The 14,576-nt window shown below is 36.5% G+C and overlaps 2 protein-coding genes across 4 annotated transcripts; one reads left to right on the forward strand and one right to left on the reverse strand.

Moving 5' to 3' along the window:
- LOC18778141 (protein N-lysine methyltransferase METTL21A) lies at positions 822 to 6,659 on the forward strand. The gene is made up of 8 exons (XM_020562110.1): positions 822 to 1,056; positions 1,210 to 1,277; positions 3,342 to 3,461; positions 4,117 to 4,190; positions 4,282 to 4,339; positions 4,414 to 4,515; positions 5,271 to 5,382; positions 6,131 to 6,659. Exons 1-8 carry the CDS (start codon positions 983 to 985, stop codon positions 6,261 to 6,263), a joined length of 741 nt encoding a protein of 246 aa, XP_020417699.1. The 5' UTR covers positions 822 to 982; the 3' UTR covers positions 6,264 to 6,659.
- LOC18778541 lies at positions 8,570 to 13,939 on the reverse strand. 3 transcript variants are annotated; one of them, XM_020562108.1, is made up of 7 exons: positions 13,442 to 13,939; positions 12,719 to 12,824; positions 12,339 to 12,385; positions 10,601 to 10,732; positions 10,239 to 10,283; positions 9,577 to 9,649; positions 8,570 to 9,133 (listed from the first exon to the last, which is right to left on the reverse strand). In XM_020562108.1, the coding sequence occupies exons 1-7, from the start codon at positions 13,850 to 13,852 to the stop codon at positions 9,024 to 9,026; spliced, it is 924 nt and encodes a 307-aa protein (XP_020417697.1). In that variant the 5' UTR covers positions 13,853 to 13,939; the 3' UTR covers positions 8,570 to 9,023. The 3 variants fall into 3 exon arrangements, with proteins under 3 accessions (XP_020417697.1, XP_020417696.1, XP_020417698.1); XM_020562107.1 differs by having other exon boundaries at positions 12,339 to 12,391; positions 13,442 to 13,938; XM_020562109.1 differs by lacking the exon at positions 10,239 to 10,283 and having other exon boundaries at positions 12,339 to 12,391; positions 13,442 to 13,936.

Genomic DNA, 14,576 nt, shown 5'->3' on the forward strand with positions numbered 1-14,576 from the left:
GGGGCATGAAAAGAGACTTCCCTCTCTAATGTAGATAATTTATTAATCTGCCATGATGGTCCGTTTGCTTTTTCTAGTGAACAACTCTCCTACTTCCTACTTATCTCTTGAAAATATAACTTGTTTTGGTGCAGAGCTTTTCTGCACAGGTAGAGGGGATTTGATCTTCTTTTCCTGGTTTTTAAAATGGAGAAGGTTTTTCGAAAAACTTGTCTTCATTAACTCCCTATCACTTCCTCTGTCTTAGTTGAGAATTTTGACTTTTCAAAGTCTGAAAGTCACATGGAGTTCCTTTTGAGAAAAAATCCTTCAAGCAAAAAATCTGCTGATTTGCTCTTTTGGGGTTGAGATTAGATTGTGAGAGTTTTAGAAGCTGAGACGTTTGATCCAAAGGTGGGTGTGTCAGATTTAATTGCCAATAATGATAATTAATTTTTAGACCATGGTAATATTTGTAACCTGCCCAAAAAATGGTTTGGGCCATTTCAGTATTTTGGATTGATTTCCAATTCCAATAGATACAAAGCCCAATCGGTTTTTGTTGTTGTGAGCCTTTTAACAAAATAGGCTGGCGTGCAGAATTTTGGCTCAAGCACCTTCCCTAGGCTACAGCCCAGAGTAGTCCTTGGGCTAGTTCTGCCCCTAATCAAGAGGTAAATGAACTGTCATTGTGGCATAAATAGCTTTAACTTGTAGACGAGTTCAAATCCCCATGACACTTTGTGTGTGAGAAACCTCGTTTTCTTATAGTTTTTATTTTTATTTTTAATTTTTTTGTATCGTACATCACTTATATTATTGAAAAAGAGGAGAAAAAAAACTCGGAGGGAAAATACTTGAGCACCAAAACTTTACCCAGAGGCCCAATACCTCCTCTCTCTGTAGAGTCTCGGGTCCATGTCCAGTCCAGTGAGCGACACAAAAAGCGGCGCCTAAGAGCAGAGTCAGAGTGGAAGAAGAGGAAAGAACATTTCTATAGCAGATGCGGCAAATGAAAGGAGAAGGAGAAGAAGAGGACATAGTTTGCTTAGATGAATCTTTCTTCATCGATGACAAGTAAGAGGAAGATACAGTCTTTTTAAGTTTTGTGGTTATTTCCTTTTTTTTTCTGTACAATTTTTGTGATTTTGTTTGTGAAAATAATAATAATATTATTGTTAAAATATAAAAAGCTTGATAATTATTCACAATGGTTAATCAATGGTGCAGTTACCAGCTGACCACTTTCACATTTGGGTCTCAAGTTATTGAGCTGCTTTGCCTCCAGTCTGCTTCAAGTAAGTTTGTTCTATGTTTAGTTTTCCATTTTAACTGAAAATAATGAAAGCATGAACCCATATAAGTCGATTGCACATGAGTATAAGTGGATTCTCTCTCTCTCTCTCTCTCTCTCTCTCTCTCTCTAATGTTTCAATTCTAATTTTCTGCTTCCATTTTGATTGTGACCCAGCAACTCAAACAATTTTCTGTCGTACAATTTTTAGATAGAAACTGAAGTTTTGGCATATTGCAGCCAACTTACCCATCAAACAATGGTCTTCTGAAAATGCAACACCGTATTGCTTGTGTTGTGCACGTCTTAAAGAAACCAGGACAGTTCAGAAACCATGATTTTTTTTTTTGTGCTGCTATTTCGACCTTCCCCACCCATATCTTTAAAAATATTTAGACAAATTTACCCCTTTGTAAAATTACTTCCAAGGACGTAGGGAAAAAACCTCAACTCAGGGAACCCACCTATTCTACTGTTTAACAAAAAAATAAAAAAAGCGTATGACTCAGTTGCTCAAGACTCCAAATTTATAAGGTGATTCGAGACAAAGCGGTCAGGTGTTAATGTTTAGCTTTCTAGAAGATGACGGCACATCAATGATGAAGAAATTTTAATGAAACATAAAGAACTTAGTTCAAGGAAAATTTAAATTCTTCCATCTCAAAATGTACTTGTGCACTACATTAGACCATCTAGACTCAAATGTAGCTTTATCAACTTCCTGTAGAATAGTTTGATGTTGGCCTCCTTGAAAACAACACATGGATGTTTGGATAAACTGTGCAACATCTTGTGCATAAACAAGACTAAACATTAACTTGTTTTTTTTTTTCTTTCTTGTATATATATCCAGAATATTTGCAGAAGCCACAAGGTAGAGAATAAAAAGCTAAAAGATCCAGAAAATCAAAATATTAGACTAAAACATTTATCCGGTCCATCAAGCACAACTTGATCCTCTCCATATGTCAATTACTAATAATTAGCAAAGAGAATTTGCTTGAATTAATAATTAAAGGGTATTTTAGGAATAATGGTGGGTGGAAAGATAGGATTGTGTTTTTTCAAATTTACATGGTGGGTGTGAAGATAAGGTGGGTGGGGAAATAGGACAGGGGGTGGAAATAGCATTCTTTTTTTGTTTTTGGTTAGTTATATGGATTTACAATATGAACCATTCTTGTAATTAGTGCACTCTTATATATAACCCTTTATTATTCTTGCAACTGAACTTTACACAGCTGATAAACCTTAAATAATAAGGGTTATGAATCGTTCTCTATTGGATCCTCAAAACTTGAGAAGAGTCTAATCTGAATGAAGCTATTACTTTAAACTTTGTTTACAGCTCAATTGTGGAAGGTTTAGTAATCACCAAACCTGGCATAACTGACTGGCCCCTGTAAGAGTTCACCATCACCTACTTAGTATCTTATACTCTAATTAAGCATCAAAATTAAATAAAATCTTGATTGCTAGGTGAAAAGAAAATTTGCATTGTATGGAGATAAATGTTATTAACTACAAATTTACCTAACAAACAATAGTAGTTTCAACTTGAGCACATATTTTATTTCTGCCTGCAGAAAGTTTGAATGTGTTATTCACCATGTAACTTCTGTGTACGTTAATCAGCTGCTGTTACTATTCATTTGGATGCATAAATATTTGCAGCTGCCATTTCTTACTTTGGAACACTGAAGAGGATAAATTGAAGAGTAGTCGATCTTGTTGACAGCTTAGTGCAGTATAATAGAATTTTCTAAGGTGTCAACGAGTATCTTTCTTCAGTCCTTATTTCTTAGTTTTCTGAAAATTTAAAGCGGAAATTTGAAGTAATTCCTTCAGTCATACATTCGAGGTTCTGTGATACATGATGCATGCTTTAAATATGCCACGAACATGAAATTTATCTTATGAAGCATGTCTTTCCCATATCTTTTCCTATTGTTCAAATAATATGGGCATCATATTAAATTGCAAACTACTTGTGATTTCCTTTGGTTATTTGTTTATTTGTTTATTTATTTAGTCTTCCAGGTTGTAGTTCTAACTATTCTTGAAACAGCTGATTTTGATCTGACTGGGCAACTGGTTTGGCCGGGGGCAATGCTGTTGAATGATTACCTTTCAAAGAATGCAGAGCTTCTGCAAGGATGCACTGTTCTGGAATTAGGCTCTGGGGTTGGTATGTACTCTCTAAGAATTTCCTTCCTTTTCCCTATAGGTAATCTTTTACTTCAACATTAAAAATGCATGAGATGAGTAGAGGCTGAAAGTACTAACAAAGAAAAATATATAGCTCTGATTATGTTGAGTGACTTAGGAAAATAAGAGGTCAAACAAAAAGCACCTGGTACTTGAGGGTGCCGGAGCAAGGTTAATATGTGGAATGCATGCGCACAATTTAGTTTCAGTTGATTCATCTGGCTTTCTATTTGTATTTAGCTTAACTCAGTGTGTGCGTGTGCGCGTGTCTGCGTGTGTGCGTTTGCGCGTGTCTGCATGTTTGTGTGTCTGCACATCTGTGCATGTTTGGGCGCTTCTAGAGAGGGCATCACACTCCTACTTAACTTGAGGGAAAAAAATCATATGTAAGGTAACATTGGAATAGTGAATAATTTGTCAATGTGTATTAAGTGAAAATTACTGAAGACTATTGACAAAATATTGAATAGGTTTGAAATGTTATTGATAAACTATTGACATCTTATTGACAAGTTATGGAACACGTGTTTTTTTCCCGCTAGTTAAGAAAAAACAGACGACCTCTATGTGATTGTGTGTGTATATGGTGTGTGATTTCGAGGCAGGTTCTGTAGCTTGATTTTTCTAATTTGCAGGTATTACTGGAATACTTTGCAGCAGATTTTGTAGCAAAGTTGTATTAACAGATCATAATGAGGAAGTTCTCAAGGCAAGGTCATGATATTAAAATGTAATGCCAGGAGATTTGATAGGTCATCTATAGTCTCCTAGTTATTTGACTGCTTTATGTTTTGTCTCAGATCCTGAAGAAAAATATAGAGCTGCATGCATCTTCTGAGAACTCTAAATGCTGTTCTGGTGAGAGAAAAATCTGAAAATAGAGGATGTGTAGTGAACTTCGTTGATAATTTCTTTTAATCATGTATATGCAGGATTAGTAGCTGAGAAACTAGAATGGGGAAATTCTGAGCAGATCGGCCACATTTTACAAACATATTCAGATGGATTTGATTTGATTCTTGGAGCTGACATATATATCCACAATAGTTGTTTTTGCCTTTAAGTTAAGCAACATGAATATATTAATTGCTAGTATAGTAAGAGTGCACCTGCATTTGAAGGGCCTTGTGTTTTTTTTTTTCTTTTGGCACATGGTTGCACCTTTTTGGTTTTATAGTCCATGTTCTATAGTTAGACCATACATTGACATGATAGAGCCCAAAACTGATGTATTTAATATCATGTTTCTGTAGCCTCTGTTTTCACCTCTTAATTGATTGTGGTTTTATTATCTGTTCACGGTTCAGTTATAGGCCCATGGTCAAACACTCATAGATGAGGAGGTGCTGCATTTGCATTACATAATCTTGGGTAAAGTTAGCTTTTCTTGTATGTAGTTTCTAAAGAAAGGTTAGAGAGAGAGAAAGAATGAGGACAGAGAAGCGGAACATAGATGGAGAACTTTGTAAGTTTAAAAAAAAAAAATAGTGGAAAGTGATGCCACTTCTGGCCTTTTCTCACATGTCCAGTATGTGACCTGCTTTCCATCGGCATCACATGGACTGGAGGTTGAGACAAACTCAAAACTACAGGGTTGACATTGTTCAAGTTAGAAATGCATGGATCAAATTGAAACAATTAACAAACAACATGGGTGAATTTCATTGAACATTTCCCTATAATATTTCTTTTATATGAAATAAGTAGACATACATTGCATCCCACCATTGAATTCCTCTTTTTCGAGCATGTTTGAAAAAGAAAAGAAAAAGCCCTTGACAATGCATACGCTTTCAACAGTCAAGCATTTGTTTGCTTTTCGATACTGTGGAAAAACTTCTTCGAAATAGAAGGGAAGGACAGTGCAAATTCATACTAGCCTACGTATCCCGAACTAAGATGTAAGACACAACTTGTTATTACTTTCTATTTTCTTCACATTTTTCGGAAAGGATTTTATTGAATATAATTCCAATAGCAACAGTTATATGATTGTATAACTTAAATAACTGTTGCTGCAGTGTGATTGATCATTCTTACCCTTGCACAGTGTAGATACCATTTCCTGCATCCATAGCTAATGATTCAAAAATATTTTATTCTGGAAAGTTCTTGTTTAATTTAGTGCTGAATGTAAGTGAATCAATACCACTGGTAATCTTAAATTGATAATTTTCAAAGAGGAAATTGTGTTGGATTAGTGTTGTATGTGTTGACGAAGTGGTGAGCTGGGAATGGCATAAAATCCCTTTATCAGTTTTAGTCATAATCCTGTTATCAGGCTACAAAACCCAGATTTTTTGGCGCTCTACCTCTTGCTTGCATATTGCAAAATATGTTATGGTTTTGCTTTTGGTGCTTATGTCCTATATATTCTATACCCATTAGAGTCAGAATAAAAGCCATAAATCTTCAGCATTTCATCATTTTTATGTGCCTTATACCCATTTGTTACTCCTCTTAACAAATTCACCGAAGTCAAGCTTTGGTGTAGTTCAAAATTTTATCATGTGAAGAAGTTTCATTACTGCTTTGATATCATGACTTCATTTTTCAGCTTGCTAGAGTTCCCTGTGTATAGTGTTCCTTTTAATTATTGTTGTTATAATTCCCTTCCCTCTATGCAATTGCATTTTTCTCCCCCTGTAGCATGGATTCGTTGGTCATCAGTGAAGCTGTGCGGTGTGGGATGCAGATAAATGAATTAGTTGGGACTCGATCTGTCGTGGGAAATCTCGAAGGAGTCATCTTTGAGGTGACCCTTAAAAAACAGGATGAGTAACTACTGCATTCACATTTTATCGTCAACACAAATCGAAAGAGAGATTCAGGTGTTCGTTTTATGTTGAACCAGAAATGGATAGTTTTTGTTATGTATTTTGCTTCTTTGAGAGGTTACTGTAGGTCTGGATTTTGCATTTTCAATTTCCTTTAGTATAAAACTTCCCTTCCAATAGGGTCGGATGGGGTTTGCAGTTCAATATCTCTCTACCATGAATCCCAACTTTGAATGTACCAATATCGTGTGAAAATAGATTTTAAGATAACTGGGATACACGATTTGTTTATGATTTGAACTGAGGTTTAATTAGAGGGAAGTAACTGCTTTGGTAAACTCCATATGGCCTGTGGTAGTTGATGATTTGGGAAAAGTCATAATTTTGTTTTGCAGTGTGTACATTTCTTTGACATATTTTTATCCTTTGGGTTTTTGTTATCTGTTAATTGCAAAGGTCGTTGTGCACAGATTTAAAGTTATAGTATGGTATATGTTTGACTTTTCCTTTGATATCACACTGTCACTGATCATTGAAAACTCTAATGGCTAGGGAAATTGCTTGGCTAGCAAATATCCTTCATGTTCAGAGCTTTAGAGTTTTGACTATTGTATATTTTGTCATTGTCTTTGTCCTCTCCTTGGTTGCTGAAGCGTTTGCAGTTGGAAAGGGGTACACAAGATTGGCTCAGATGAATCGTTTTAGGCTCAAAGTTGTAGAATTTGATTGTATTGATTTCATGTTGTCCCCTTCGTGCTGTGATCGGGAAATCTCTCCTCGTGAAAACATGGAGCCGTGGTTTAATCTGGTGTTGGACCACACCAGCAGGCACCAAGCTGCCGATTTTATTGTTTCTTTAGCTCGACTGGGTTGTGTGAAGTGTGGAACTTTAGTGGTTTCAATATTTACTGCCTCTACATGCATCCATTTGTGCACACTCAATTGCTCTACATAGCTTTTGCACTCGAATTTATCTTTGAACAGTCAGGCTGAGGGAACCTTTCTTGTGGCTCACACTTGACGATGACAGTGGAAGTTGCAAAAATGGTACAACGATGATTCTTTCTAGGGTGGCAAAGTACAAGCAAAAGTGATTTTTTAGGGGTATTTCATATTCTGCGAGTAGGTTCAATTCAATCCATGGTCTGACTTATAACAAGCCCGTTGAAGTAGTCACGGTCTTGGGAAGGTGGAAGGTAAAAGTTGGCTTTGTTAGCTAAATGACTTCATGTGTAATTAAAAAAAAAATTGGCTAGAGCGAATGTGTTTCTCACTCTGCACTCGAGTTCGAATCCCTTTCCCTTTAGTTTAGATTAGATTAAATTAGAATCACTTGTATATAAATAAAATTAAAAAAATTGTTTTAGGATTTTTTTTTTTGACCAAACTTAGGACGGGAGAGGGAGATTTTTTCACCCACATTGTCAATGTATCATGGAGATTTATATCTAAAAGCACTGATTTGCAAGTCAATGTTATTTTCCGTTGTGCAACTTCTACTTCATAATACACTGCACTCAACTCAAATTTTGTATACTTGTTGGATCATCTGTATAAAAGGATAGCTAACTGCGTCATTCCATAAAGTCTCTCTTGGTTTGAGTTTGGGCTCTCTTGTCTTGTAAGGTTTGAGAGAGATGCATGCGGTGGGTTCAGGAATAAAAACAAGTCTCTGAAATCCTACAAAGCTTTTTTCTTTATCTATATCTCTCTTTTTTTCTATCTTGGAATCTAAAGAGAAGGCTTTGTGGATGTTGGTTTGGCTTGAACAATATAGAGCCTCAGTTTTGATTTCTCCCATGGATTTAACATATGGGGTTTTTATGTAGTTTTTAATACCAAATTGAAGTTTGATGATATAAGATGGGTAGAAAAATAAAAGGATGAGGCACTCCTCAACCATACACTCGTAGTTTCATTAGAGAGTTTTGAAAATTGCAATTTTAAAGTTCAATATTTTTTTTTTGTTTACATGGAGGCAAGCCAAACAGACAACTATTAATCTGGGTCTGTTTATACTTGCCGAGTCATCATGAAAATGAACCACCAGGCTCTCAGGAAGATGAGCTAGCACATTATAACTTAATTAACAGTCAAGGCCAAACTTAGCCAAACTATCAGCAGCTTAAGTTTCTCTCTATGCACATAAATTAAGTCACTACTCCAGCTCCTACGGAAGAAAATTCTACATTCATAAACAAGTCACAGTGCCTCTGAACAAAGTGATAACTAATGCAGGATCTACCTCAACAATTATGTTCCTAATCCCTTAATACCAACCTAACCTTAGACCAATTTACAAGAACCTTGGTTAGCCATGAAGATGAAGCCAATAATTCAACTGCCATTGCAATCTTTTAATCAACAAAACTTGGCTCTAACCAAGCCATCGTGACCTATCCTGAAATCATCAATGTCAAGTCAACAAACCTTTGAGGAGGGGACCCCAAGAAGAAGAGTGTGAATGGTTACACTCATTTTAAAATAAGGGTTATAAACTCTCTAGACCCATGTATACAGTCTAGGTATTTACAATAGCACCTTCATTCTTAGGTAATAACCCTTTGTACCAAAAATAACATTAAACCTAATAAATGGTCACGCCAATTTTATGAATCTGAGACAAATCCTGACGCTAAAGAAGAGTGAGTCTTTCAAGCTGCTGCATTGATCATTCCTCCCCTTGATTTACAACACATCTTTCACATTCTTCAAAAAAGACGCCTAAAAGAAACTAAAACAAGCTATGGGGATTAAGTAGGATGCTATGACAATCTGCCAATCTGGGGAACCAATACCTCTGGGTTGCATGATAGGTCTGACTTTATCTTTAGCCCTTTTCCATATGCAGCAATGAGAAGTGCCTCAGCCCTCCCTAAATATCAAGAAAAATCAGGAGAATGCTAAAAGTCAATGGAGCTAGGATTTTATGATATTTGAACTTTTAAAAAGTGTTTCTCACTTAAGCAATATATTTAAGGGGAGTTTGTGATTGAAAGAAATAAAAAATTCAAATTCTGGTTTTCCACAACATTGGAAGGTTAGGTTAAACTCTCTTACAACAGAAACATAGGGCCAAGGTTTAGACAAAAAAGATAGAGAGAAGAAAGTATCATATGATTAGAAGGTTAACCTTGATGGAACTCACCTGTCCAATTTTAAATGGCATATGAAACTTCAAAATAATATGTGATCCATAGTTTCTCAATTTAGATAATTTTTTATTATTATTGTTTAATGGCATAGAATAATAAGAAATATATATATGTGTGTGTGTGTGTGTGTGTGTGTGTGTAATTAAGATGATCAAATTAATACCATGATCTTTTTTCCTTTTCAACATGGAACTCAATGATGGAAATAATGCAGACGCAACCCTTCGGCTATCATCCTGTCAAGTCAAAATTTAGCATTCATGAATTATAATAGGCAGTTGATAGTATTCGTAGATGCCAAGTGAAATGACCAATGTAACAGTGTTTATCAATGAATCAGTCTAGATATTACTAGTAGTTTAATTAACATGAGAGCCTCATGAAGCGCATTATATGGGACAAAACTACAAGATGATACAGAAAATTTCAAATAGCAATATATGTGTGCAGGGGAATACATAAATAGGCATTTATGAACCAACAAAGGTGCATGTACTTATGTATAACTGCAGTTAATAAGTTATTTACAAATTCCCATTGTAAACACTAAGGTCCCGTTTGGTTCACGGAAAGGAATTGATGAGAAATCAATCCCTATATATTTTCCCAGGGGATGGATAATGCTGGAGAAAGTAACTAGGAAATATCATTTTACTTCCTTTCCCATGTTTGGTTTGTGCAAGAATTGTAAACAAACTTCGTTTAATTAATGCTTGTCTTGGTTTCCCATTGGAACAGAAAATGAAACCCAAGGTGGATGAAGGGTTTAATTTTCCCCCTTATTTTCTCATGAGCAAGGAAATCTATTCTTGAGCTTGGACTTACCAAACATGGAAAAACAAATGATTTCCAATTCCCAAGCCCCTTTTCCTGCCAACCAAACATAGCCTAAGGTCAAAGGAACCACTTTACTGGTGCCCCTACCAGGTTTACTAGTTTTTGTTTTACAAAGATACGAGGTATGCTAGTTTTTTTAATATAGAATGGTTATAATAGAGGGTCCACCATTCAAGTGTAGGGTTGATATCCAACCAATTATTTCCATTTCCGTTCTTCAAATTGTGTGGGATAAGGAACCTTCAATATGAAGTAATTAATCAAATTCACAATGTTGCATCAATAAATTTTTTGGCAATTAAACTGATATAGATAGGCTGTGAAAGCAAAAGTAATTGGGACCAACCAACCTTTGTAGACATGCCTCCGGTGAGTTCAAATTTGTTCTTCCACGAAATAGATGATACTGGAACAACAGAAAACCCCAAGGCAACTAAGATCCCAATCCATAGTCCATACCCAAAGCCTCCACTCCACCATCCCTTTATCCAGGAAAAAAAATGGAAAAAACACTCTCAGCAAGAATCAAAAGAATTTGAACAGTTTTTCGACTTTTTATTTTTATTCACTTTTCCTGAAATGATCTCAGCCATCTAGGACAGTTAACAAACCAGAACTTGCAAGAAAAAGCAGGAATTGATCAACGAACAATGCAGTGGAAGTTCTCATTACTAAAATATGAGGCTGAAAACTGTCTCTACTTACAAGTATGAATATATAAATATCTTGAAATAAACGTGAAACCTTTTCATTGTAAGCCAGTTGTTCAGGTATAAGTACTACCCATGGTTTCAATGGTATCGGAGCTTCGTTTGTAAGAGGTCCTTTGTTTGTAAAGGATAAGTACTAACCATGGGTTGTGATATCGAAATATGAATAAAGGGGGCAAGGTATAAGGGGAGGACGAATCTAATTATTTAAGCAGATAGTGAAATTAATGTCGACTGGGTGCAAGACTCTTGGAATTTCCGATAAACCTTCGGGTGATGAGCCTACACTAGGAAATGAATGAACCTTCATTATAAGTCCACCTATCCTCGATACCTAGGTAAAACCCCATTCCCTTCCTCGCTTCCAAACTGATTCACTTATCCATCACTTCAAACATCACCCCTAGGGAGAGAGCCTAACTGTTTGAGAAGAAACATATATTCTTGAAAGAATCTAAGAAAGAGTTCGGGGCAGCCACCTTTGTGAGATTGTATTCAACGTAATTGTATTATTTTCATATTAGAAGTGTTTTGGTCCTCCTTCCAAAGACAGGTCAAAACACATAACTTCTGGGTTTTTGTACTACTAGTATATTGTTTTTGTATGGTCTTATATAACTCAAGTTAGTTTACATGTCTACATATGTGTCTCATTTTCAGGATTTGCCATTTTGGGCACCTTGTGTTTGCAAACTCATTTACACGTATGTCCATGTCAATCGATAATACATCCATGACTTTTAATATTTTTTCCAGGCCAAAAAGGAACACACTAAACATTTATGGACATTGCCTTGTGAACGTAGGGGTAATCTGATTCCAGACATCAAACAACTCTAACGTTTTGAATATTTGCTAAAGTGCAAGTTGGGTCATCACAAAATCTGGGTTAGTGTCTAGCACAACCACTCAAGCAGAGGCGAAGTTGTTACTTTACTTGGGTAGTAGTTAGCATGTGATTCTTGTCTGTAATATGATTATGTTCTTTTCTTTGTCATATGCAAGCACTATGGGCTCTATTATTAAAGATTAACTAGCCCGCTAGTAATCTCCTATATCAACGACCAAATCTAGTAAAAAGTTTTTAAGAGTTTGAACAGCCTTGCCAATAGTGTAGTCCATGATTCATACCAAAGAAAAAGTTATCACAATCTGCTGTAATGCTCCTAGTCTAACTTTTGATGAGTTATGGGGGCAATGGGAAATTTGGACTGGATTTTTTTCTAAGGTTTTGCTTTGTTGGAGATAACATTGAACCAACTATGACATAATTTATGAAAAAACATTGCAATAAAAATAAGAAGGAATACCTATATAAAAGAAGTGATTGCATATTTAAGACAAACAAAAAAATTCATTTAAGAGATATCACGCTAACCTGCTTTCCATCTTGTGGATACGGGTTTGACTGCTCTATATATGCAACTGTCCCTTAAACATGAACGTGCAATTCAGTATGCAAAAGAATTGAGGATAAAGGGAAATAATGAAGGAAACAGGAGACCATACATTTAACTCCAAACACTGAATGTTTGCACAATGTGTTACAGACTTAGTACAACTATTAGGACAACAGTAACATGAATTCCAGCCTCTAAGGCTACAATGGTCCACCAATAAAACAAAAGTAGAAAAGACACCAGTCAGTCAAAAAAGCTCAAACCCTCAACCAAAAAAGAAAACTAAAAGAACCCCAATGCTGAAATCCATCCATTGAAAACAATTTGAGAGAGAATTTAATTCACAACAGAAACCTACCAAGGGGAGCATCGAAACTCCCAAGCAACTGAACAATGGATTTTGCATCCAATCGTCTTCGAACTCTTTTACCAACCAGTATTTTCAAGTGTGGAGAGTCATATACCTAAAACATTGGCAAAGGAAAAAGAGATTACATGAGTGAATTAATAAGAAAAAATCCAAGCCATTATAACAAGATTATCAAAGACATGAAGTGTGTAAAAGAATTTATCTTAAACGGCTTAAAACTTTCCTAATCAACTAACAAAAAACTGACCTATACTCCTATTGGAAGAACCAAAACAGCAACAACACATTTACAACATGGAAGGTCAACAACAGGATAATTTTTCTCCCTGAAAGCTTGCTCCTGAGCCATGTTTAAACCTAACAATTTATGCTTCCAACACCTTAAGAAAAAAGATACTATCATACTAGTAAGTGATGTAACACAATAGGCATAATCTGACAGAGTCAAAGTGAAAAGGGAGTAGAAGAAGGACATATCACAGTTGTTGTTTTCCCTTTAAAAAACAATCAGAATTGAACCCAGGATTGGAGAACTCAAGCTCACCTCATTGTTTCTATAAAGGTTTCAAGTATTGACCTTTTCAGATGAGGGAAACAATTATAGTGTAAACCCAAAACCCAAACTTTGCCATTAAACTAAAAAATTGTTTTTATAAATTAAGAGGCAAAAAAAATTAAAATGAAACAGTGGTAGCAGGGCAGGCTGTTAACCTGAGCAGAACAACCAGACTCATCGCCTTTCAAGAGCGCCAAAGCACCAGAAAGATCCGGGTCGACCCCAATGACCCAACTGGAATCCGAATTGGTACGGGTCGAATCTGCAGTGCCGTCAAAGTTTTCACGGGTTTGAGGAAAAGGGCAAGAGAGAGAAGCCAACCAGTTGTCTTTGAGCTGAGCGTCAGAGACCTTGGCCCTAACCCCAACACCCTTTCCTGAAGCGGAAATGGGCTTTGATGGAGATAGTGGAGAGTAAGAAGAAAAGGCTCTGAGCTGAGAGTAAGAAGAAAACCAGAATGGATTTGGTCGTTTGAGCTTGAGTTTGGAAGAGAGAGAGAGTGATAGTGAGAGTGAGGTCATGGGTTGGTTTTGTGTAGTTGGTGTAATGAGTTGGAGGGGTTCCATCAAATTGGAGAGAGCCCCTTTCTCTCCCTCCACCAGTTCATTCAAATTTCATTTTCCGAACTGTATCTCATCCTATCAAGCAGCCCGCGGGCACCTGCTGGTGTTTGTTTTGACGTTGATTGGGGATTTTTATTTTTATTTTCTAAAAATACAAAGCATTTTTAACTCAAATTATCCCAAAATTTATACATGATTTACATTTTGGTTTCTCAACTGAATTATTCGTTCAAATTGTCCACATATTCTTCGTTATTTGGTGAATTAGTCTCACCATCTAATTTTTTGTCAAATTTAATCATGTAAACAACACATGCAAATTTTTTGAAGTAAATAAGACTTTCAAATAATAAAATAATAATAATAATAAATAAAATAAAACAACCGTACCCACTCAACCCTACCCCACCCTCATCTCATTCTCCCCACTCTATCCCAACTAGAGGTGTCAAATGGGCCGTGCCGGGCCGACCCATCCCATTTAAACTCGTGCTTTTAACGTTTTTGTGTCGGTCCGGACCGGCCCATTTAATTTATCGGGCCGTGCTGTGCCAGCCCATTTAGTAAAATCATTGATCCCGCCCCGGCCCAAAGCCCATGTCCATATTGAAACGGGCTGGGGCGGGCTCGTGCCGTGCCCGTGCTCGTGCTCGTGCCGTGCCCGTGCCCGTGCCCGTGCTCGTGCTCGTGCTCGTGCTCGTGCCGTGCCCGTGCTCGTGCTCGTGCC

This window comes from Prunus persica, chromosome G4 (genome assembly GCF_000346465.2).
Source record: "Prunus persica cultivar Lovell chromosome G4, Prunus_persica_NCBIv2, whole genome shotgun sequence".
NCBI classification, from domain to species: domain Eukaryota; kingdom Viridiplantae; phylum Streptophyta; class Magnoliopsida; order Rosales; family Rosaceae; genus Prunus; species Prunus persica.

Coding starts and splice junctions, on each gene's coding strand:
- LOC18778141 (XM_020562110.1), top strand. CDS start 983: ATGCGGCAAATGAAAGGAGAAGGAGAAGAAGAGGACATAGTTTGCTTA. Junction 4,340..4,413: donor GAACTCTAAATGCTGTTCTG/GTGAGAGAAAAA, acceptor ATGTATATGCAG/GATTAGTAGCTGAGAAACTA. Junction 4,516..5,270: donor GATTCTTGGAGCTGACATAT/ATATCCACAATA, acceptor GACAATGCATAC/GCTTTCAACAGTCAAGCATT.
- LOC18778541 (XM_020562107.1), bottom strand. CDS start 13,852: ATGGAACCCCTCCAACTCATTACACCAACTACACAAAACCAACCCATG. Junction 12,392..12,718: donor GAGTTTCGATGCTCCCCTTG/GTAGGTTTCTGT, acceptor TTCATGTTTAAG/GGACAGTTGCATATATAGAG. Junction 10,284..10,600: donor CCGGAGGCATGTCTACAAAG/GTTGGTTGGTCC, acceptor TTTGGTTGGCAG/GAAAAGGGGCTTGGGAATTG.